This window comes from Penicillium chermesinum (assembly GCF_028974085.1).
Source record: "Penicillium chermesinum strain IBT 19713 chromosome Unknown utg000002l:1.0-5270490.0:1.0-5274688.0, whole genome shotgun sequence".
Taxonomy (NCBI): domain Eukaryota; kingdom Fungi; phylum Ascomycota; class Eurotiomycetes; order Eurotiales; family Aspergillaceae; genus Penicillium; species Penicillium chermesinum.
This window is the reverse complement of record NW_026695312.1, coordinates 1,004,863-1,028,786: the sequence shown is the minus strand read 5'-3', so window position 1 is coordinate 1,028,786 and position 23,924 is coordinate 1,004,863. Positions and strand designations below refer to the sequence as shown.

General features: G+C 51.3%; 8 protein-coding genes across 8 annotated transcripts; 5 read left to right on the top strand and 3 right to left on the bottom strand.

Moving 5' to 3' along the window:
* Positions 1-1,601: 1,601 nt before the first annotated feature.
* Positions 1,602-3,313, top strand: N7468_001180 (glycosyltransferase family 15 protein; the record flags this gene model as incomplete). The annotated part of the gene is made up of 4 exons (XM_058470477.1): positions 1,602-1,722; positions 1,878-2,370; positions 2,428-2,514; positions 2,566-3,313. 4 exons carry the CDS (start codon positions 1,602-1,604, stop codon positions 3,311-3,313), a joined length of 1,449 nt encoding a protein of 482 aa, XP_058333618.1.
* Positions 3,314-4,691: 1,378 nt separating this feature from the next.
* N7468_001179 (uncharacterized protein) lies at positions 4,692-6,188 on the top strand (the record flags this gene model as incomplete). Its single annotated transcript, XM_058470476.1, has 1 exon — positions 4,692-6,188. One exon carries the CDS (start codon positions 4,692-4,694, stop codon positions 6,186-6,188), a length of 1,497 nt encoding a protein of 498 aa, XP_058333617.1.
* A 1,383-nt stretch (positions 6,189-7,571) lies between these two features.
* N7468_001178 (uncharacterized protein) lies at positions 7,572-7,907 on the bottom strand (the record flags this gene model as incomplete). The annotated part of the gene is made up of 1 exon (XM_058470475.1): positions 7,572-7,907. The coding sequence occupies one exon, from the start codon at positions 7,905-7,907 to the stop codon at positions 7,572-7,574; it is 336 nt and encodes a 111-aa protein (XP_058333616.1).
* A 1,993-nt stretch (positions 7,908-9,900) lies between these two features.
* N7468_001177 (uncharacterized protein) lies at positions 9,901-12,500 on the top strand (the record flags this gene model as incomplete). The annotated part of the gene is made up of 2 exons (XM_058470474.1): positions 9,901-11,814; positions 11,847-12,500. The coding sequence occupies 2 exons, from the start codon at positions 9,901-9,903 to the stop codon at positions 12,498-12,500; spliced, it is 2,568 nt and encodes an 855-aa protein (XP_058333615.1).
* Positions 12,501-13,054: 554 nt separating this feature from the next.
* Positions 13,055-14,175, top strand: N7468_001176 (Ran GTPase-binding protein YRB1; the record flags this gene model as incomplete). Its single annotated transcript, XM_058470473.1, has 4 exons — positions 13,055-13,330; positions 13,592-13,853; positions 13,910-14,038; positions 14,090-14,175. 4 exons carry the CDS (start codon positions 13,055-13,057, stop codon positions 14,173-14,175), a joined length of 753 nt encoding a protein of 250 aa, XP_058333614.1.
* A 798-nt stretch (positions 14,176-14,973) lies between these two features.
* On the top strand, positions 14,974-16,518 carry N7468_001175 (putative transcription initiation factor subunit (TAF30); the record flags this gene model as incomplete). The annotated part of the gene is made up of 7 exons (XM_058470472.1): positions 14,974-14,982; positions 15,163-15,203; positions 15,560-15,711; positions 15,830-15,972; positions 16,029-16,166; positions 16,219-16,339; positions 16,430-16,518. 7 exons carry the CDS (start codon positions 14,974-14,976, stop codon positions 16,516-16,518), a joined length of 693 nt encoding a protein of 230 aa, XP_058333613.1.
* A 1,211-nt stretch (positions 16,519-17,729) lies between these two features.
* On the bottom strand, positions 17,730-18,642 carry N7468_001174 (phosducin family protein; the record flags this gene model as incomplete). Its single annotated transcript, XM_058470471.1, is given in 3 exon segments — positions 17,730-17,975; positions 18,047-18,511; positions 18,529-18,642. The coding sequence occupies 3 exon segments, from the start codon at positions 18,640-18,642 to the stop codon at positions 17,730-17,732; spliced, it is 825 nt and encodes a 274-aa protein (XP_058333612.1).
* A 3,243-nt stretch (positions 18,643-21,885) lies between these two features.
* N7468_001173 (uncharacterized protein) lies at positions 21,886-22,839 on the bottom strand (the record flags this gene model as incomplete). The annotated part of the gene is made up of 3 exons (XM_058470470.1): positions 21,886-22,304; positions 22,360-22,658; positions 22,712-22,839. The coding sequence occupies 3 exons, from the start codon at positions 22,837-22,839 to the stop codon at positions 21,886-21,888; spliced, it is 846 nt and encodes a 281-aa protein (XP_058333611.1).
* Between the last annotated feature and the right edge of the window lie 1,085 nt (positions 22,840-23,924).

Below are 23,924 nucleotides of genomic sequence, written 5' to 3'. Positions count from 1 at the left end.
GGGTCTTGGGACCGAAGTCGGTCACATTGGTTTCAAGTTTATTCCCCTTTGGGTCATTCACGCGTGGGACCCAAAGAATCCAACCAGGTACGAATTCGACTGATTTATGGTACGTAGATCTTGGAACCTCGGGAGGGCCAAGCAGGCTTTTTAACCTCATAGGATGTAGTTACTTCTATGCAGTAAGATTGGTGCCTATGAGTGGCAACTAGGTCTGGAGATCCTGATTCTTGTTCAAATCAAGCCATCCGAAATGCGACTGCCTGGCCCACCAGAACAGTCCTCTGGGGAATGGAAGCTCTCAGAGGCCACATCCCAGATTCCAACCTGGCCCCTTTTAGAGCAACAATGCACATGAACACTGCGCAAGGGTCCAGGCCCCTCAGGCCACATCGCCCGTGCAAGTGGAGCCGCGTCAATTGGCAGGTCCCCTTCCTGCAAGGCACGGTGCGATCGGTGGAAAATACGTACTTCGTAGAAAGAAAAGACATTTGGAATATCCGAGTAGGGTTTTCCTGGGATCATGAAGAGGCACTATTTGTGGCCCTACCAGTTCTTGCTGCGCCGGGCCTGGTCGTCACGTGCGAGAGGCGGATAAGGCTCTATCGGACCGTTGTGATGAGAATGTGGTGGCAGTGAGGCAAGCCACGAATCAGGGTCCAAGCCATGGCCCGAAGGATACAGATAGAGTTGATAGTGAAAGGTTAGAGGGATCGCACATACGCCTAGTCAAGTACACGGACAAGGCCATGCCCTCGGATTCATGATGCCACCGTCAATCGACCGTCTCATGCACTACAAGGACTGAAACACCGCCCTCGCCACCTTCCAGGCAGAGGGGAAGGGAGTGGGCGGGGGGGCAAATAAGCCTTTGGAAATCCACCGAGTAAAAGAACAAGTATCCTTTTAGTTTAGGGGCTCGTTACCGGGTCTCCTCCAGACCAATGGATATAGAGTAAGCCAAGGAGGAGGCCCTGATAGACGAAAGTCGAGGCGAATCAAATAAAAAAAAAAAATAAAAGTGGTCTTTTCCCCTTCGATATGGAAAATTACAGCTCAGTGACCCGTGCGGAACAAGTTTCACGGCGGCAGGCCCGCATGTCAGGGGTAAGTAACAGTTTTTCCGTGACACAGCCTGGCCTCATTGCGCCTCCTGGGTCTTGGCGCCTCTGAATCTCTCATCCCCGTCCCCGTCTCCGACTTCCTCTCCCTCCCTCTCCACCTCATCTCCTTCATCGGATTCATGACCATCACCTCTGGCCCCTACTCTTGAGTGGTCTTTTGTGTTGCTCCCGACCCCCTTCCTCCTTCTGCCCCGAATCGCCCGGGTCCGAGAAGGTTCTCTGGGGGAAAGGAAAGGAGGCTTTCCTCCGGCCATTCGTTTTTTGTCTTGTGAGAGTTTATTTTGCTTTTGAAGAGAGTATCCGGGTTTCTGGTACTCACAACCACCTCGCCGCTCATTAACCACCCTTCGAACTACCCCCTACCTCCCCGATACCTTATCTGGGGTCAATCACACCTCATTGGCCTCCTACTCTTGCACGGGAATCGTTGATTAGACCACCGTGGGGTCTGCAACGACTACCCCCCAACTCTTACCCATGAGCTTCATTCAACGCCTCACAAAGCGCCTGCCCAGCGCGCCGAGTCTTCCACTCGAAGATGACTCCAGGGAGAAAGGTCGCGCCTCGCCTCGTTTCGCCTTCTTCCGCCGGCGCATCCGTTTGAAGGGCAACTCCTCCATTTCTATACCCCTAGGATTTGTCTTACTATTTCCATGCCTTGTAATTGTCTTCATCCTTCTCCTTTTCGTGCGCCACCCCGCATCCCCGGGGGTATCCTAATTCCAGCTGGCGCTCCGCCATCCATTCGGTTAGTCTTTCCCTTCGGGACCTTGAACTTCGATGTCTCCTTTGCTTCGGCCACATGGAAACGAGTACTGACCTTGCCTGGTCTCAATAGCAAAATCAGCGAGAAATATGATAAAGTGTTTGCCACGGGCTGTATGCCCATCGAGCCCGATGGACCAAAGACTCCTCGTGCTAACGCCGCCTTCGTCGTCCTCGCCCGAAACAAGGAACTGGAAGGTGTGGTTCAGTCGTTAAAGTCGATCGAGCGACACTTCAACCGCTGGTATCACTACCCGTACGTCTTCTTGAACGATGGCGACTTCGATGAAGAATTCCAAGCAACCGTGAAGAACTACACGAGCGCCCCGGTCGAATTTGGCAAGATTGATAACTCTGCATGGGGTTTCCCCGACTGGGTCGACCATGAGGTAGCCAAGGAGGGTATCCGAAAGCAGGGCGATGCTGCTATCATGTATGGTGGCATGGAAAGTTACCACCACATGTGTCGGTTCTACTCAGGGTCAGTTCCATTCGACACCTTCTTTTGCCCAGTTCAGAATCACTAATCGTCGAACAGCCACTTCTACAAGCATCCTCTCCTGGCCAAATACGAATGGTATTGGCGTTTGGAGCCCGAGATCAAGTACTTCTGTGACATTACCTAGTACGTATTCCTGCAATCATGCCAGAATCCCCTCTGCTAACCGTTCTCCAGTGACCCGTTCCTCAAGATGATCGAAGCGAATAAAACATACGGTTTCACCATTGCTGTGAAGGAACTCAGAGAGACTGTCCCCAATATCTTCCGATATGCATCCGCATATAAGCGTAAAAACAACTTTGAATCAAAGGGTCTCTGGGAGATGTTCCTGGAGCCCAAGCCCGAGACCCCACCCGAGGACGAGCAAAAGGATCAAAAGCTGCCTGACGAGATCCTGCAGACCGAGCCTGGGGACATGAATCTCGAGGATATCGACCCGGAGACCATGGAGGGAGAGAGCTACAACATGTGCCATTTCTGGAGTAACTTCGAAATCGCCCGTTTGGACTGGTTCCGAAGCAAGGAATACGAAGATTTCTTCCAGATGATGGATCGCAGTGGTGGTTTCTGGAATGAGCGTTGGGGTGATGCACCAATCCACTCCCTCGCAGCTGGTATCCTCCTTGGTCCCGGTGATATTCACTATTTCCGTGACTTTGGCTATCGGCACACCACAATTCAACATTGCCCAGCGAACGCCCCTGCTCGACAGCTTCCTCGGGAACCTTACTTGGAGAAGACCACCGAAGATGAGAAGCAGCGGATCGAAGAGGATGAATACTGGGCGACTCCTGACCCTGTCAAGGAAAATGGGGTTGGCTGCCGATGCCGCTGTGACACCGACATTGTTGATGTTGAAGGCAAGCAGGGTAGTTGTCTGAATGAATGGGTGGACGTGGCCGGTGGCTGGGCTTCGCCATAGATTCGTCGCGACCATGAGTTGATAAATCGGCGCGTTCCAATTTGATTAATATGTCTTTCTCGTCCTCCCTGGTCCACTTGGCTGAGATGTGCATGCTAAGCCGGCTAGGTTTCTCTCTGGGTGGCGTTCACGGATCTGACGGCTCTTTTTGTTTTGGAAATGTGACCATTTCCACTATCCAGGTTGACATATTCATCTTAACGTGTGGTGTGCGACCTTGGGATCGGCTGTGCTTATCTTTTCTTTCCCTCTCTGATTGCGATCTCAGTGGCTGTTCAATCGCTGTCACTTGGAGTATAAACATGTGCCTCTTTTGGCACTCGCATTCTATCCCGCCCGCGCTTGGTCCATTCTGCGCTCCCGATGATCCCCTGCTTACGAATCACTGAGGCACCGGTGCATCCCCCATTGAACATACGACACATCTCAGTCAATAGAGATATCAACCCCGAATCGCTGCGGATGTGTTACTGGGAAACACGACGACTTTCCTGTCGTGTTGTTTTGTGTTTTTCCCTTTTTTTTTGTATTTCTTTCCCCCCCAGCTTTTCTTTTTCTGCTACTTGTCACTACTACTGCACTCTATCTTCCCATTCGTCCCCAGTTTTCTTCATCCTAGCACTCCTGTGGTTGTCTTTCCAGCATGCATCTATGAAATGTACATACCTTTCCCTCTCTCAATCACGCTGTCCGACGTGATGTCGGACTTTCCCCGCATTGCCTCCTAAAATCTCGCAAATACCAGATCGAGCGTGGCTGTCTATAGAGTATGGATTAATTACCCGGTGAATTACGCAAAGAATGATAGTAGTCTAATACACGCTTTTTCATCTAATGAATATCCTCTATGAATACTTCTCCTACAACCAAGCTCCGATCTGGTTCTTGGAGCATAAACGCTAATAAAGGATGCTCCCGGGGATCAACTAATGATCGACAAAATGAATACTACTTCTACTTCTAAGCGATTGACGACGATAACAGTGTTACCGTTCCACTGGGCGCAGGCGCAGCTTAGAGTAGGATTTGGGGTCCAAGAGCGGGGAAAGACGAGGCACTCAGGCATGCATGGATCTACATCGGCCCCAGTGATTAGAGAGATTGTTCAGCGCTGGAGCCCGAGATTTCCCCCCTACCTCCCTACATCCTATGTTCTGGCTATTGTCAATCATCGGCCTGGCCGCGGCCTTTAACAACCCTCCTGGGGTTGATATATGGTGCGGCAAAGCCTATCGCTCAACGTAAGAATATCCGACGCCCTACCCCAGTTTGATAACTCCTAAGCTTCCACAGAAATGCCTCATTCGAACCAGGAGGATGGCTGGAACGCCCTAGAGAGTCCTCGGTTCCCTTGTTAGATCTACGCGTGCGGCCTCGGATGAGTTTATACACTGCTGCTGAAAGCAAAGCATCTCTCATCATTGATGCAGACATCTCATATATCCGCGGTGACCCCCTGTATGTCACGGGTTCGCATAACGCTCAAGATCTCCAGCTCGAGATCTCCATTGCAGACGCGGACCTGCAGCTGCAGCGCAGCGTACCTATCAATTCCTCGTCAAACGAGATTGAATTCTCGCTGCGGCATCTGTCTCCTCGTCTCGAGCCATACCTCGTCACCCTGAAGGCTACCCGTGGCGATGCACGCACTGTCTACAGTGCTACTACGCAGCTGCACCACCTCCCATCCCGCACAGATGGGGGCAGTACAACAAAGCTAGATAGCTTGTTCGGTGGTCTGCTAGTGCAGAACAGCGACTCTTCGACATGGAGACCGCTATTCCCATACTCCTACTACGCCAGCTGGGACAGCTTCGCGAACTCCACAGCCAATGTCCAGTCCTTCAAAGACCAAGGCTACAACATTATCCACATTGTCCCGGATACGGGACCCGTGGCCCACGCATTCAATCTCACGCAGCTGAACGCCTTCCTCGACAAGTGCGACGAGATAGGCCTGTGGGTCATGTGGGACATGCGCTGGACGTACAAGGACCTGTCCCTCGTCCACGAACAGCTCTCCCTCCTCAAGTCCCGCAAGAGCCTCCTGCTCTGGTATACCGGCGACGAGCCTGATGGCCCCGGCGACCCGCTCAACGCGACCAAACTGGCCTACAGCGCCATCAAAGCCGTTGATCCCTGGCACCCCGTCTCGCTAGCGCTGAACTGCTTTAATTTCTACTTCGAAGAGTACTCGTCCGGCGCGGATATCGTGCTCTCCGATGTATACCCGATAGCGGTGAACACGAGCTGGTCGGCCGAGTACAATACGCCCTGCAATACCACATACGGGTGCTGCGGGTGCGACGATTGCCGCGGGGAGATGGAAGATATCTCGGTACGGCTGGACGCATTCGCGGCGTATCAGGAATGGCTGGGGATGGAGCCGAAGGCGCTGTGGGGGGTGCCGATGGCGTTTGGTGACGCAGAGTTTTGGACACGGAAGCCTACGGGAGCAGAAGAGGTGAGTATGACGATGCTGAGTTTGAATCATAATGCGAAGGGAATTGTTATGTGGGATTGGCCAACGTCGGCGGAGTTGGCAGCGACGACGCATGATTTGAGTCGGGTTCTTGTGGGAGATGAGATTGTACGCTTTGTTTTGGGTGCGCACACGCTGCCGTTGAGTGTTCAGGGGCATTCGAAGATTGATGCGGCGGGATGGAAAGTGGGAGATGAAGTGCTGGTTAGTATCTTGTCGTTGCAGACGCCGGATTGGGATGATGTTGTAACGGTCGAGCTGCCACGGGGCGCGAAGGTCGTCTTGAAGGTGGTTCTGGGCAAAGGGGAGTGGAAGTTGGTAGATGGTCATCTTGTGAAGAAGGGTGGACATGGGCTTGAGACGGATTTGTTGATTGTTGAATTAGGAGGTTGATATTGCTAATCTTCAAGATAGACTCTGAGACATGTATATAGGGCGGTCTTCCAGCCAGATATGGTATAGAGAGTAAGTCCACATTGAACCTCTGTGGACTTGACAGCCACTGTTCATCCTTAGCCAATTGAGGTTCTGTAGCTGCCATAGCTGCTCTTGCCGAGTCGTATACTACTAGAGAACCAGGTACTATGAGGTAGCTTCCGGCAGTATATGTACGGTTCTAACATTTGGAGGTTTCTCAGAACATACCTAGAGCTCCTACTAGGAGGTAGGAAATGAGCAAGTCAAATAGCGCACTAAACTTCCTCGACAAAAGCCATGAGCTTCCTAGGAACACGGGAGCGAGGACCTCCTGACATCGTGAAGAGTGGAGGATTTTTGCTAGCGATCTTTCGAACTCCACGCTTTGGGTAACTTGATATTATGGCCTCTTGGCTGAAGATCAGTTATCCATATTCATCATTGCGGTCCAACAGGGCTACAAACCTTTGGTGTAGGTGGCCCTCCTTGGTGAAAGCCGCCTTGCGTCCGTCACCAAATGACGGACCTCCTCTTCCAGGACACGAAAAGTGGGTCTCAAGATAATATAAGCCTAGCCTAACAAGGACAAGAAAAAGTAACAATCTTGTATTGGATTGGTGATAGTTGTTCAGTATCCAGTAGACTCGATAAATATGCTATCTTGCAACACTGATAAGGATGCCAGTCCTTCAGACTGTCAGATACTGGATTTGGTAAGGATATAAAATCTCGAGTGTTGTAGCTCTGTTGGTTCTCTGTTTGATCCCCTAGCTGTATTATGATATTGGGTATCTTGTCCTCGGCCTTTGTTCATAGGTCACTGTTGATGATTCAGCTTCGATTCTTATGGCACTCCTGCCTATCCTTCATCTTCCGATTCCTCTTGTGCTCTCTTAGCTTTCTATACTTCCATAGACATAGTTGAAAGCAGCTGATTCCAGTAGGCCAGATGTACTACTTCATCCTCGGCGTCGTCCGTCCTACTAATATACCGCTTGATATAGTCGATATGATATTTTCCCACTCTTTGCCTTGTCAAAAGGTTCACCAGTTCCACTGACTTCCTCCTGTCCAAGACTCGCCTGATCTTGAACTGGCCCCTCCAGCGTGCTTCCAGTTTCCGCACATGGACATTGTCAAATACTGTATTCCTGAGCAGTACCATGTCCCCAGTCTGGAATGTCCTCTTCTGTTTATAATCCAGGGCCTGGTTTTCCTTGCTGCTTCGCAGGTCACGAATCTTCTCTCTGGCATACTCTAGACGGGCTATGTATGATTTTCCTACTTGGCGAAGGTCGACATTATCTAGGCTGACTCGCGAGATTTCGGTGCTTAGCTGTTCAGCCTGTATCTGGTCCATTACCGAACCTGGTCTGTAGGACTAGCAGAACGCCTTGTCCAAATGGTCATCAAACTGCTGAGGGCATACACGGCTGAAAGGTATCCGCAAAAGATATCCAGAAACTGCTTTCGGAATTTAACTCTGCAGTTGATGACCGCAATGAGCTCATTCATTTCCAGATCATACGTCCTCCGGATACCCTCGGGCATGTTCTTCGGGTTTTGAGGCAGAGCCTTGTCCCCTGTGTTTGGCATCCTTTTGTAAGCAAGTCTGACAGCCGTGGGATCTATCATCCCGGCCAAGGGGTTTTCCGACGACGCTCCCTCTTCAACCGTGGCGCTTGATTCGGCCATATTAAGTTTCCTTTTCTTGGTATCTTGCGAGTCCTCTTTGTTGACATAGTGAGGGAGTATTGGCTGGTTCCTCAGTTCTGTCCGCTTCCTGGACAGCTGGAACTATAGAATCCTTTACTTCCCTGTCAATTAATAACCGTCCGTGTCTTGCTCGCCGGTTATAATGCTGGGATTGAAGGTACACCGAGAGTAGGAATTCAGAGAAACTTAAGGGGTACAGACGCCGCTGTCTGTTACCTCCAAGATAGTTGTAAGAGAGATGTCTGAGGGAGGAGTAAGGAATCTCCACAATCAGTCGAACAGAGATTTGAAGGGGAACGTAGTCACTGTGAGATGGCTAGAGCTGTTCAATACTCGATAGACTCGATGAATATATTATCTTGTAATGCTGGTAAGAATATTATTCTCTTGGCTACCAAATACTAGATTCAGTATGAATATAAAGCATCGGGTATTATAGCTCTGTTGGTCCTTCTTTTGATCCCTAGCTGTATTATAATATTAGCTGTCCTGCCCTCGGCCTTTCTTCATAAATCACTGTCAACGATTCAGCCTCTGTTCTTATAGCGCCGCTGCCCATCCTTTGTCTTCTGACTCCTTCTGAACTCCTTCAGCCTTCTGTGCTTCCATAGACACAGTCGAAAGTAAGTAATTCCAGCGGACCAGGTCCACAGCTTCTTTTTTGGCGTCATCTGTCCTGCTGACGTACTACTTGATATGGTCGATTGATATAGTCGATATAATACTTTCCGACTCTTTGCCTTGTTAAGAGGTTCACCAATTCCACAGAGTTTCTCCCGTCCAGGACTTGTCGCCCCCTCACTAACCACGTCAACGAAGAGGATCCGCCCTGATACGATGCTGGACAAATTGGAAAAGTGGGCACAACGAGTGGGAATAAGGTCGGAATTGTCTTGACCGGCAGGTTGTTGACGAGTTCCAGGCATCTTGTATGACAGAATAGATCAAGCATAATAATATCTGCCTTGAATGAACTTCATGTACGAAAAAAGGTCAATCAGATGTAGGCTTATGGCCATCATGCGCCCAAAGGAGATATGTCCAATAAAAGGCCCCTCGGGCTTGCGATATGTTGGGTGTTTCGGGTTTAAGGGTAACATGCCGCGCTGAGAGTGTTGCCCATGCCACCACATTTGCCTGACAAGCACAGCAGGTAGAGCACCTCACAAACCTTTCCGTAGTCAAGATCAGAATTCGTAAGAGAGAAGAGGAAATTTGATAAGGAAAGAGAGGAAGGTAGAAGAGAAGATTCGGAGAGGCGACAAGTAGAAGGAAATGCAAGGGAGAAGGAACATAACCGCTTAGAGTAATCCTCAGAGTATTTGCCCCCCGCTCTCCTGCGAATCGTCAACATACTCTCTGTTCTACACTGTACGCTGCGTATGTCTACTATAGAACCATCCACGGGAGATCGGTGGGGCAAGTGGAGCCAAACACCATGAGGGGCCGCTTTAGCGTTGCAAGTGGGATTGTTATCGCTTATCAATGATCAGGCAGGCAGCCCAGGAACTGTCTCTTTGGACCAAGGTTATCCTTCATCTTGGCCGTTCTATGTGTTCTATGCCTTTTTCAAGTACCCTTAGGCGCTAAGGCTACTGTACCTTTCAGTCAAGCCTTAGCCGGCATAATCCTGGGAAATACGCTGCAAAGTTTCTGGAGAACCCCGGACGCTTATCGAAGTCCTTCGTAACCCTGTGGGAAACACACTTCCCTCTCCTTGTAACCTCTTTTACTTCCATCGAACTCCTTCCCCCGCCATCTCCCATCAGGCTACGACTGCTTTTGTTATCGCTTCGTTTCCCTCAGCTTTGTCCTCAGTGGCCCCTGCCCTGACTCAGAGCATCGACCAGCTGACGGGAACCCCCCCCCCGCAGACCCACCCAACCAGGGCACATGCCTACTCGCTTTATCGTGTATGCTTCAACTTTCTCTTCTTTCCCTTGAAATCTCCCTCGACTGACACCGTCTAGACATGCCCGTCGCTCCGGAGTCGCCTAGGCGTCCCACGAGCGCCCACGCCGCACACCTTCAGTACCCGACCCTGCCGCCTCTGTCCGCCTCTGTAGAAGAGTGGCTATCTCGCTCGCGCCCCGCCAACAACATGACGTCAAGTAATCTGGATGAAATGGGCCCCGGATCTCTAAGTGAGAGCTGGGCCACCCTCAGTGTGTCCGATATTCACTCAGAGGACGGAAATCGATCTGAACAAACCGACGTCGGCTCCCTAATCGATCAAGCTACCCCGGATGATGTGGCCAGCCTCGACGAGCGATATAGTGGCAGCGAGATCGGAGCCCCTGAGGATTTCCACCAGCGAGAGGAAGACGACGACAACAATGACCATGCCGATGACCAGGAAATCGGCGGCTCGCGACTCTTTCCCCAACCCCTCTTCCACCCCGGTGCCGCCATTGACGATAGCAACCTGACTGCCCAACAGACGCCCCGACAGTCGATAGACTCTATTGAGTTCGCAGAACCTGAAACTTGGGCTGATGAAGAACGAGTAGAGCTCAAGCATACAATCAGCATCTTGAATGAGGATGTGACCTCCGTGATCAGCAAGCCATCGACTCCTGGTTCGGTAATAATCGTTACAGTCCAACAGACCATGACAAAGCAGACCTTGGATCTCGATAAGCCCTTCCGCGTCCTATACTTTGGCAATCCAGAGTTCCGTGATATCATTCTGGACAAAATCGGCGATGTCTTGGTATCAAGCCCTTCGGCGGGATCCCTGACAAGCTCCGCTGAGTCCTCACGGTATCATGTAGTGCCCACTTCATTCGGAACAGGAGCTGTGCCGAACCACGCGGAGCTACTCCCGATAAATGTCCAGCTTGTAGTGGATGAGTGCGTGGAGGCTGCAGGAGACCTGCACCCAGACCAACCTACCACAGTCGACCTGACTTTCAAGAATCGACCGTCATGCCGCTCATGGTGGGATAAGGACCACTACCGCGTATCTTCCACTTCCGAGTGGACCCTGCCAAACCTTGCGATTCTTTTCATTTCTAAGCGTGATGATCCAGCTGCCATTCACGGGAGACGTCTTGCCCATGCCTTCTTGGAACGACACCGAATTCCCTCCATGATCATTTCGGATGAGCAGCTTTGGACTCAAGAAGATTACTCCGTTCCGCTGAACCCTAACAGCCTCCACATGTGTCTGGAGTCTCGAAATGCGCAGACGGGCGAAAGTACAATATTGAAGCGATACCCTATCGATGTCAAGACATTCGAAAGCATCACCCCTGGCCAGTTGAACCGCAATCTAGCTTCACTTATCGATCTTCACCAGGGAAAAGCATCTGTTCGCTCCGATCGAAAATATTCTGCACACAACTATCCTTCGTGGATGTCGAATGGGTACCGTTCGTGGTACGATGGCTCATGGTTCGATATCGAGAAGTATCCCGGCAGTTGGCTTCAACCCATTTATGCACGTGGAAGTCCTGAACTGGGTCCAACGTTACGGCTGCTGACCCTCACTCTCGTGTCAGCTATTGCCATTTCGCTGGGGTATGCTGTTTTCAAGACATTTCTCGTTTTCCTTACGCAGTGGGTGGCAGGCTCAACTTTGTCTCATTCCATTCTCCCAAGCTCGACACCAGCCGTCCCAACGGCGACTCTTGTGCTAGAGGGTCTGAACAAGGATTCACTGTCCGTCAGACCACCGGGCCACGTTGGCTTAGTCAAAGAAGAGCCTTCAAGCCTTTCTCTTGTAGATCAAGTGGCAGAACTCACTATCACCTCCTTCGGCTCCACGGTGGACCCAGACGCTTTCGAAATCCATGGCGTGGGAGACTGCCATATTTTGATCAAGTCCCCCCGTAACTTTGCAACCGCGAAGAGACACCGACCATTTGATGTGGACGTTCACAGGGTGGGGTGCCTCTGACAAACGAACTGTCCCAGCTCTTTGAGGGTGTCTACACAGTGAGGCTTGACCGAGAGGATGCGCATGGTCTTGTCAATGTGACCGTGACCGGGAGATCCAAGCCCTCGGTGCAACAGAGCGAAATCATCGACTTTGGAACACCATGGCTCAAGATCTCGAATTGGCGGAAGAAAGCCCAGTCGATATCTTCGCAGGTTACAAAGGACCTACACGTCGCTCAAAATGGGCTGTCCGACGTGTACGGTCGACTCTCCACCGACGTCCAAGTGATTCTAGGAGATGTGGTCAAGCGAGCACACTATATCAAAGAGGACGCTGAACGCCTGCACCAAGAGACCTCGCAGACCCGAAAGGCTATCCTTCATCGTTCTAAGCAACGCTCAGATGCCATTGTCACCAACACCCTCCAACACTTCCAAAGTATGTATTCCATACTACGCCAAGGTTCAATCCAAATCAACCGTGAGGTTTTTGAGCGGGTCAGCAATGCATGGACTGGACTGGAGAACCCAGCCCCCAAGGCCGATCTTGCATCTGCGGTGGATCGTGTGCGCAATGCAACTAAGATCATGCTGGGCCGGTGCCAAATGCGTGCTCGCTATCTCCTGGGACGTCCGACAGCTCGGAATGACGCGAACCTTGAATGCCCCGGACAGAAGGCTACATGCTAAATGGTGATCTGCTCAACATCGTCACTTGCTATCTTTAGCTCTGTTTTAAGCTATCAAGGCGGAGGATTTTTTTTTTTTTCTTTACGGCGACTTGGTTGGAATGGCAATGGGATTTCTGGGCATGCGGGTTTTGTTTCTTTCTTTCTTTTTTTTTTCTTTTACTAGTCCGGCGCTATGCAGTTTGCTTCAGTTTACCAGTACCCCTTGGCGAGTCTATAATTTGGCTTTATGAAATCTCTTCTCCTGACAATGAACAATAATACTGCGGTAGCCCGGGGATAAAAAAGAAAACCAAACCCCAAAAAAGGAAACAGTGGATCTGTAGGGACCAAAAACAAAGCCCCTCGCGTTCCATAGAAAGTGGTGGATGGGGCCCAAAGGCGGTGGCGACTCATTCTGCCCCCGCGCACTTAATTTTTCCCCCCCTCATTGACTCCTTTTCGTCAACAAACCGAATTATTCCTCTGGGTTCACTCTTATTCCGGTGTTTTCATCGTTCGCTGAATCCCCACCTTCTCCTTCTTCCCGAATAACCACCCCAATCCTCAGTCGCCATGTCTGACGTCGCGGATACCAAGCCTGACCCCACCACCGCTCCTGAGGAGCAGAAGCCCGAAACCACCGCCACTGGCGAGGGCGAGAAGTCTACGACTGAGGCCGTCACCGATGCTGCTAAGGATGCTGCCGAGACCGCCAAGGACACCGCCGCAAAGACCACTGACACCGTCTTCTCCATGTTCGGCGGTGGCCCCAAGAAGGAAAAGAAGGACGAGCCCGAGGAGGGTGAGGACGAGCCTTCTGGCTCCTCCAAGGCCCAGAAGGGCGAAGAGGTAGGTTTTCTCCCTCCTTCTTATGAAGGCCATGAGCAGCACCTTTGAATGCTCGAGTTTCCGCCAATGTACCAAAGCAACCAAAAGCAAAAAACAAAACAAAACAAAAGGGACGGGGGACGGGGCGCGGGGCAGATGCCCCTCTTCTCCCCCACCACCTATTGAGTTGCGGCACCTTGCGCGGTGACGAGTTCATTCTACAGCGATGCCTTTTTGGTCCAAGTTCGAGCTTCATATGCTGATGTTGATCTTTTCCACCAGGAGGACGATGCCCCCGAATCCCCTGAGGTCCACTTCGAGCCCGTGATCCGCTTGACCGAGAAAGTCGAGACCAAGACCAATGAGGAGCTTGAAGAGCAAGTCTTCAAGATGCGCGCCAAGCTGTTCAAGTTCGACCGTGAGAGCAAGGAATGGAAGGAGCGTGGAACCGGTGATGTGCGGTTGCTCAAGCACAAGGAGAACGAGAAGACCCGTCTGGTCATGCGCCGCGACAAGACTCTGAAAGTCTGCGCCAACCACTACAGTGAGTTCTTCACAGCCAGATATCACGTTCGCCAATGCAATTCTAATGTCTCATAGTCGTCCCCGACATGAAGTTGAACCCCAACGTCGGCAGTGACCGTAGCTGGGTGTGGAACGCCGCCGCAGATGTTTCCGAGGGTGAGCCTGAGGCCCAGACTCTAGCCATCCGTTTCGCCAACAGCGAGAGTAAGTTCTTCCAGTGATGTGAACCAGGCATAGCACTAACGCGTTCATCAGACGCCAACCTCTTCAAGGAAGCTTTCGAGAAGGCCCAGCAGGAGAACGAGAAGCTTTTCAGCGCTAGTGCCACTGCTGAGGCATAGAGTGACTCAAATTTGAAATTCTCGCTCTACCAAAAGAACGTGAGACCCACGACCGTGAAGCTCAGAGCCGACGAGTCACTTCGTGGATCACGACTGCCTGCTCTCCGCAACCTTCCCCCCACGTCCTTCCATGTCTGATGTCTTTCCTCCCCATACCCCCCACCCCTTTCTCCTCTACAATTGTACGCGTGAAGCAGCAGTGATGAAGATGCTGTCCGCACAGAATTAGCGATGTGGTCTACGAAACGGAGAACGATCCTTAATGTCTTTGGTCCCCACAGTCGGCAGTAGATAGAACCCATTTCCACCGAATATACACCTTGCACATCACCGGAGACTTCTATTCGTAGTTCCCCTTATAGTCCATTTGTAGGTGGAAACTTTCGAGATGGCTAGAGTTTCCCACTTTCCCCCGAGTTAGCGATTGGCCGAGGCTGAAACGGTGCAGGTGGATGTGGCCGGTATCGCGGGCTTGAGGCGGTCATGACCCCCCCCCCAGGGCCTCTTTAACTGCCGCACTTCAATCCACACCCTTGCCCTCTGCGCTCGGTTGTTTTTTTTAGCCCTGACAGTACTTTGCTAAGCTTGTCAAGTGTCGCCACCGTCCTTCAATCAGAGAGACGTCTTGTCTTCTCTTTAATCGAGCTAGGTCGAGACCATATCCGACATCTTGCGCGTGTTCTGACCGCGCAAACCATCCCCAACCTTGAACTTCGTTCCCGCCTTTCGACACCTTCCAGACGCAACCCTTGCCCTCCCTCCACCACTCCCCGAGGATTCACATTTTTCGGCGCCAACATGCCTGATGTAAGTTCTCGCGCCAGATCAGCTCGTTCCCTCGGCTCCGATCTTGATATCCTGGCCAATCTCCTCCCTCTGCCCTTACAGCCTACAGCCGAGTTCGCCCGCGCGGTCCCCCATAAGGGTCTCGCGCGCGCGCTCTCCTGAATATAGAAGATCGCTAATGCCTTCGTGTGTGTTCTCTAGGTCAAACGCAGCGTTCGCCTTGTAACGGAGCAGCACGTTATGTATGTCTCTTCCCGCCCCAGCCCATTCCACCCTCCCCACGCGCGATTGGATATTGCGAAGAGCCTCAGACTCGAGCTATGAGGGATTGGCGGCTGCTGGTTTCGAGTGTTGGCAATTTTTCCTGCTGAGCCTATTCATTGAGCGTAGCGCTTACTGATTAGGCGGCGATTGCCGCTCAGATGCTTTTCGCTGAACTTTTCTCGCTTGAAACTGTTTCCTGCCGTTTCGTTCCATGTCCATTTTGCTACGCACAAAGATGACCCCTTTCGTTTTCGTCGGATACCTGCTTTGATCGGGAATTTAACACTTTTCTATTGCGTCATGCATGCTAATACGTGTTTTTGTTCTCCTACAGCGACAAGCCGTCAGAGGTTGAAGGATTCCCACAGCGTTCCTGGTCCATCGAGGTCTGGCTCCTCAATGAGAAGGGCGAGCAGGTCCCGGCCAACGTTTTTGACAAAGTCACATATCACCTCCACCCCAGTTTCGGTGCCCGGGCTACCCAGAGTAAGTAAAATGCTGATCTTCGTGGAAATGGCTGTCTTGCATCCCCCCCCCCACCAGCTACGTCTATTCCAATGCCCTGGATACCGGGATACCAGTGCTAATTGGCATGCCCATACAGCCTTCAAGCAGCCCCCTTTCCGCATTTCTGAGGAAGGATGGGGTGAGTTTGACATGACCATTGAGCTCTCTGCCGACAAATCGTACAACATTGCCCACGACTTGAACTTTGCCCAGGAGCGCTATGAGGCGAAGCACACCATCGTGAGTAGATCCCTCCGTGTGCCCGGCGTTGAATCGAAACTCATCAGTGTGCTTAGTCTTTCCGGAACCCCAAGCCTGCTCTGCTGGCAGCTTTGCGTGAGAGTGGTCCAGTTCCTGGTGACGAGAATGGGCTGAAGAAGCGCGGTGCCGGTGGCGATGAGAGTGCCAAGAAGAAGAAGCGTACAAACAACAACGTGAGTCTTTCAATCTGGTGCAAGTGTGTGCCCCCGGCTTAACGTCTTCCAGTTTGATATGGATAAATTGGCCGATGGCCTGCAGAAATTGGGCGAGGATGATCTTCTGCGAGTGGTGCAGATGGTGCATGACAATAAGTCACCAGACTCTTACACCAAGAACGACGTAGAGCGTATGTTAACCCCCCTTCTCCTCCTGCTTTTATCGAATTTTTTTTTTTTTGCATCTGCCAAACTTGACCGCTCTCTAACTGAATCTGCAGAGGGCGAATTCCACGTCGACCTCTTCACCCTCCCTGACTCTCTCGTCAAGATGCTCTGGGACTTCACCGCCGAGAAGGGAGCCCTGTGAACAGAGCCTGCGGGAAACACACCTTACGAAACATTTTGTGTCTTCCACAGTTGCTAGATCCCACCGGTGCATCAGGGTCGCGTTATCTACTTCTACATCTTGTTTTTCCAGTCTTTGCTCTACTAGGTTCTTTAAATGGGGGAGTTAGCGGATGTGTTCATGGAATTGACTGGGAGGTTCTCCTGCCACTCCTCTCGTCTCTTTGTCTCTCTGCCGTAGACCTGAGTCCTTGGTCCTGATCCTGATTTCTTTTTCTTTCTAAAACTAGTTAGGCAGCCTGTGCCCTGGAGAGGCTATACAATTGTGATTTTGCCCTGTCAGATAGCTCGGAACCCGTATTTCATACAAATGCATGAGATGGCTTGGAACACGCGTGCTTTCGTATCTGTTCCGTATCTGTTCCGGTTCCGCTGAGTTTCTCTGTTGACTGTATTTCTTCTGATTTGGTCGCAGATTCATGTCAGCTGGCATGTTCAGTCCATGATGCCGCCCATGCCGCGGTGATAGTGCCAGGTCTGGAGAACTGGTCAGTTCTTTCATGCGAGAGATCCCGCCCCGGTTTCTTTGATGTGGCACCAGTCGGTCATCCTTCCTGAGTCTAGTGTCATCTTAGCCATCTGTTGAGTCCGCTAACCCAACGGCTCTAGATCCAGTCTAGGCATCGCCTATACAGGGGATGCGGTCCTGGAATAAGCCGCCATAGATGGTTACAGAGTCAAGGTCTAAAGTGAAAGGCAGACCCAAGATCTTCCTATACCAAACACCTAACAGCTACTATACAACTGAACAGTTGGAGAGCGAAATAAATGCAGTGGGATATCTCAAAACGTAAGGAAATCTATTAGACATCAAAGACCCAATTACCCACATCACCCTGGCTGTCAGGCCTGCTGCACCAGCCACCGACAAAAGAAAACCTGCTCAAAAAAAAAGTGCCACCCCATAACGTACAATCTATTGTTACACAACGCCGTTGAGAATGTCCACATTGGTTTCTGTCGTTTAGCCTTGATAAACGGGATATGCAAAAAAAAGGCATAAAAGCATATGACCCAGAGACGGGAAAATAACAGGGATAAGTAGAAGATTGCAGTGCTGTCGAAGCCTGCACCGAGACGCCGTGCTAAAGAGAAAAAGGAAAAAGAAACAAAAAGGAAAAAAAAGAAAAAAAGAAATCGCTGGAAGGGATTTTTGGGGGAAATGATGGTCGCTCAAAGCACACGGTGCATCTTCAACAGGTCTTCGAGACTGTCGGCGCTGCAGGGCCGGCCGCGGGGGATGTTGCGGATAACATCGGTGATGGTGGCAAAGACTTCGCCGCCGCGGTAGGCGAGGAGAGCCGGGGCACGAATGTGGTCCATCTCGGCAATTTCACTGTGCAGCTTGACGAAGCGGGTGTGTTGTTTGCGGCGGGCGATGGTGTTGAGGCACTCTTCCACGATGGCACTCTCATCATTCTGGAGACTTAGAGTTAGCGGGGTTGATTCCATTGCACGGTGCCCCGGGGGGGGGAGAAGCGGAGACATACCTCAGGGTCATAGATGCAGACGACAACAACAGCATCCGATGCCACTTTCTCAATGGCATCGAGGTAGGCGGCCGCGTCGACATTGTCGACACGCCCGTAGACGCGGCCGCGGGGTGAAGTATGGCGATTGCTGCGGGACTGTAGTTCTTGCATGCGCGAGGCACGCCACTTGCGCAGGAAGCTTTCCTCGTCGTCGTCGCTGCTGCTGGGAGAGCTGTTCGCGCGGTGGCGGCTGGGAGAGTTATCGCGTGAGACCTTGTTGCCGTAGATGGCGCCGTTGTCCAGGCCCGCAGCGCTGAGGAGAGTCCGGCGGAGGGACTTCTTGCGTGCACGCTCGAAAGCCTGGGCGTCGGCAATCACACCCTTGGGGCCGGTGTTGGCTTCGAAAGTGTGCCTGGGGATGTGATAGTTGGTGGAGGCCATGTCGGGGGACTGTTCGTCTTCGTCGGACGAGTCCGCGTTGCGCTGGCTGCGGCGGGGACGGTGGACTCTTCGTCAGAGAAGACGGGGGAGCTAGTACGATCCTCTGGATGGGAAGAAGAGATATCGCGGTTGCTATTCACTAGCTGGTTGAATTCTTCTTGGGCAGATGACATCGTGAAAGAAGAGGGGAAGTAGACTGGGGGTGGGGATGAGATTTATGAAGGAGGCCTTGGTTGGAATTGGGTCCACGGGAAAGGAAAATCGTGTAGGGGTTTTTTTCCCCGTGATTTCTTTTCTTTTTGCGTTGGGCCTGTGCGATGTCCCCTGACGCGGTTGTGGAGGGAAAGGATTAGGAAGAAGCGGGTTGGGAAGAGCTCGCCAGGGTGAAAGATGAAACATGATCATCCACTTAACCACACCCCCCCTTTTCCCTGGACGCATTTAGGTGTGCACATGGGCCAATCGCAATCCAACCTCATCTCCATACCCCCGATTCCTTCTGCTCGCCCCACTGGAACACCCGAAGAACGTTCCATGACAACGCGGTTCTGCAGTCCGTTTCGACTCTACCGTCTTTGGGGGAATGTGCTTGGGCAGCACCGCCTCACGATAGCCCCTACAACACAACGGCCCATTTCATTCTTTGGCCTTGGTCATGCCCATCGGATGGCGGCACTTATGACGGCAATTATGACGGCAATTATGACGGCAATTATGCCGGCAAAGCTCAGAAAGTCAATTTTACGAAGACCGGAAGCAAGTGGAGCCTGCAGTTCTTTGTTGCTATATTTGTGGGCTGATGCCTCGAATCCACGTGGAAAACCTTGAATCTGCCGTTCACGCCCACTTGTCCGTGTTTCAGGTCGGCCGAGATGCTTGAAACTGCTCGCGTGGCATGATAATGGCCCCCTAGGCCAATGACGCACATCCCCATGATCGACTCTGGACACGAGGGATATACGATGTGTACGCAGTATACGAAAAGCACAGTCTCTTGCTGCATAGAACAAACCAAGGGGCGCGCGAATCCGCCCCAAACAAAATACCCTAATGAAGATCCTGGACCCTGCTGAAGGCAGTCCATGAACGCGACGGGGTACGGAGTCAACCGACCCATGAACCTGGGAAAGCAAGCCGGCCCGCCCCAACCCGGCCTAAAAAGCCCACGCTAGGAACCCGCTAGCCTATTCGCCAATCCTTCCCAGGCAGATCAGTTTACGGCCCGAGTATCCTACTATGGGAATCTAGACACGCGAAAGGAAGCCTTGACCTAGCACGGATGAACGACTAAGAAGGGGTTTTCGCCGGATTCAACGAGCCCCCGAGCAATCTAACACAACCATCATCATGATCGTCACTGCTCTGTCCCCTACGTTTCAAGCCCTACACCGCTCATCCAGCCCATCCAGCCCATACGGCTTGTGTGAAAGGGACAGGGAACATAGGATGCAATTTCCCCACAACATGACAGCAGAGCCGTCGAACTCAGAATCAAAAATAGCACCATCCAGAGGGGCCGATTCCGATCCTTCTTATTGCTTGATGGTTCGATCTGGGTTAAGCTTTGCTCGCTCTAGTCACATCAGGATTTTCTCGAATGTAGATCGGATTTGTGTTGCCACTTATGCCTGAGTTGCCGCGCCGTATTCCCCAGGTCATCCCCAGGTTATTTTTGGGGGCGAGACTGCGTAGATGGAACCCCGTCAGGATCCGAGACCCAGATCCAGATCCCAGAAGTCTGGTGAGGGCAGTGGATTCTTGAGAAGGGCTTTCTATACATAGTATCGTTGCCCGATTCCTTCGATTCCCGTCCTGTCGGTTGTGAGGTGACACATCAGACAAGGATAGGGCTTGGTATAATGAAATACCCGCCCTGCATAACTCACATTATTCTGCGCAGGTTCAGCTTCGTTTCTAGCCTGGTAGCTGGGGGAAGAATCGAACTTGCGGTGAGCCAAGGGACCTTTGCACCTAGGCACTAGCCATATTGCGCGCGCCCTGTTCAGAACCGATGCCACTTCCCTTGACAAACCCTGAGTCTCGAGTCGATCAAGAAGCGGGTGACCCGTGGACCCAGCACTGGATATGAATTATCACATCTGACCCGAAGACTGCTTAGTGTGTCATATTCCCCCTACATGGGTAGACAGAGCGAACCGCGTCGTCTATCTTCGCCCGTCCGTTCTCCACTTCATATCTCAGGGCCATGTCTCTCTACTCGAACCCCAGATAAAGCGTCCCCCCAAACAGATTCGCCAGACATTAGAAAAGGATATCAAACTCTATTGGGGCTCTGCAGAGAATCAATCTGATCAGATTGCAAGCGATCCCACTTCGAAACTCAATTCCATTCTTCCCACCCCGCGTCCACAAACTAGCTCCCTTCTAGGGCTGAAGCAGCTGATGTTTCAAGTTCGAGTCGGTTGACATCCGCTCTCAACTTCAGGGCTTGTCTGACCCACTTAGACTGGGTCGACGGGTCAGTTCGAATGGGAGCTATCGAGGCTTTGTTTCGGCGATGCTGTCGCCTCCATGACAAGATCGTCCCAACCCTAACGGCTTTGCTTGCCTGGGTCCCTGATTTTTTTTTTTGATGATATTGTGGGGTTCCGGCATGGCATTCTGTGGCAATGGAGATCTCGGCAACTTGCCGGCTTGCTTGTTTTTGAGTCTGAAGCCGAGGGAGCTGAAGCCCATGCGCTCACAGCCTCCTAGTGGTTATCTGGGGCTTGGGCTCAAGGCTAGCTCTCGGAGCTCCTGCTTTGATGCGAATTCAATCATGCCCACTCGGGCTCGGAACCTTGGAACCTGACTCAGCCTATACTCAGCAGTCTGTCCAATGGTCTGACTTGCATAAAGGAGGAATATCTAAGGAAAATTCGTTGGAGTAGGTGATTAGGCGGCTATGTTTGGATGAGACCTTCGTCGAAGTTGCCAGACTTGTTAATGCCTTTGCCTGGGCAACCCCTCGACCTCGCCTCGTCTCCAACATCAGCTCTGAGCCCCATCCAAAACGCACATCCTTGCTATACCGAAACATCTAAACTTGGACTCGTCGGCCATTCACTCCTACAAGGCTGACCGGTGAGAGACACATGGTCGCCTCTCCCAGGAAAAGTAAATCTCCATCTCCGTGCAAGCTGGCATCTCATTCAACATGCTGGGGCCATGCCCCCTTGAGGGTCTCAGACACAGCCTCAGACACCTCGGCCTGCTGTCTTACGCCAAAGCGCGTCAACTCCATGACATGCGTGGGACTCTTCGGGGCACCCCCTCTTCCCAAATAGTTTGAAAGAAATCACTTACCCTATTGGGCCACTTACATGCAGGACTACTATCTTACTCTCGCACTAACAGAAAAGGTAGGGTAGCTTCTCGGAAGGCATCATACGAAGCTGGGCGGGTAGGGGTCGAAGTCAGACGGCACCCATGGCCATAGTGTACTCAGAAAACACGAAATACACTTCCGTCTGAGGCTGCAAAAATTTATCGATGTAATCTCTCCGCCATTCATCCTCATACCAGCAGGTGAAGACAGCTTTGCAATACTCCCAATACTCCGGATACCATCCTGATTGCTGCCAGTCCACAATGACAATCCGAATGGGACTGGTAGAAGAGACTATGATATTACGTCGATTCAGGTCCGCGTGGGTCAGCTTAATTTCTCCAGTGTCTGGTAATAAAGGTCGGTTTGGGTCGTCATATCTGTGCTCAAAACGTAGTTGATGTAACAAAGCAAACCAGTCATTAAAGGCGCTTATGCTCAAGAACGGGCCTGTTTTCGGCTGGTCGATAAATACGTAGTCTGGTAGATGCTGACGGTTTATTGATCCTGGATAGGTATCAGCAATTCAATATGGTACTCCAAAAGGCGCATTTAATCATACCAATAAATCGCTCCGAAGGGTCCTGCGCGAGGCTGCGTAGCTTTTCCATGATGTGGCAGAGCTGGTCATTGATGGCTCTTTTCTGTATAATATCAAGAGCATCCCAGCACTCTTCAAGAGTCGGGCCCACAACCAGCTCCATATATATGAAAGTATATCCGTCTCTATCAACGCGCCAGCCAAACACCTCCGGTACAGGAACGTTATCGCCGAAAACCTTCTTGATCGTCCAAAGATTCAGTGCCTCGACGGTTCGAACGTGAAGGCCGAACTTCACAATTAGGCCAAGCTCCTCATATCTGACCGGGGTGGGTTGAGAACATGTACCGATATCCTTGGACAAGGCTCTCACTTGACTGGGCGTAGGAAGCTGTCGTTCTGTACCGGCGAAAAAAGCGTGTCGACAAAATCTATCTCTTTTTGCTCGGCACCAGGTAACGAAAGTGAGATACGCCGATCGCCGACCGAATATAGGACCATCTGGTAACAGTAAGCCTTGCCAATATGACAAGTCGACGATTCCTTTGGCAAGCTGGAGAAGGTATTAGGAGATAGATTGCGAGTCCCGAAATCCAAAACTTGATAAAACCGAAATGGTTGGGCTGTTGCAAATGTATGTCTGGTATCTTGCGATATTCAAGAAATATGTCCTCTGAAAGACACCTCGCACTTGATAACCGATGCTTTCACGCTAGGCCTATTTGTTAGGCGGTATTTACGTACAAAAAGGGCGACTCTACATGTACATGGTCTGGCCTTCACAGTAGCCACCCTCTCCCAGCAGGAGCATTCTCCACCAGGTTCGAGTAGAATATTGTCAATGCATATTTTGTTTGCGTGACCGTCTGAATCGGGTGTGTGTTGACCTGGCCAATTCTCTTGCTCTCATAACCCAAGCGCAACGAAGCAGAGCGGCACAAGGCACTTAGGTTCTCACACTGATTCTTGCCAATTTTTCGTGCATGACCTCTTGCATTGGGCAAAAAAGGGCGGCCTGTGATACTTCGATGGCCGGAAGCAATGAGATTGGAGATCGTTCCTCTTCTAATGCGAGTCTCGATAAATGGTGTCATGAATGGCTACTGAGGTATTCTGTGGCACATTCAATGGTCTAGAGGTGCAAGCTGGTTAAGGAAACTCGTACGAACATCTTCTGTCTGATGCCGACGCCATGGCCGCAATTTACTCCTCCTGCAATCATGAAGAGCTGCAGTCCCTAAGAAACCTCATGCCCGCTAATCGAAGTCATACCACTCACTTAAAGGGGGGAAGGATCTGAATCACAAATAGGAATTGGAACTGCTCAGAACAAGACCGAATTCGATGAAATCCTAACAAAGGAATCCGGACTCACATAAAAAAAAAAAAGTAAGTACAACTCTTTCTTTGACGACACAAGAGGAAATAAGGGGGTTAAGGGAAAAGAGATTGGATCACGCAAGTTGACGGAGATGAAAAAGAAAATGGCAATAAAAAGTCAAATCATGGCCAAGTCCAACCAGCCGGCCCTTCCCGCCAAGAAAATACATGCCGAGACCGATGCAGAAGAGGCAGACAACGAAGAG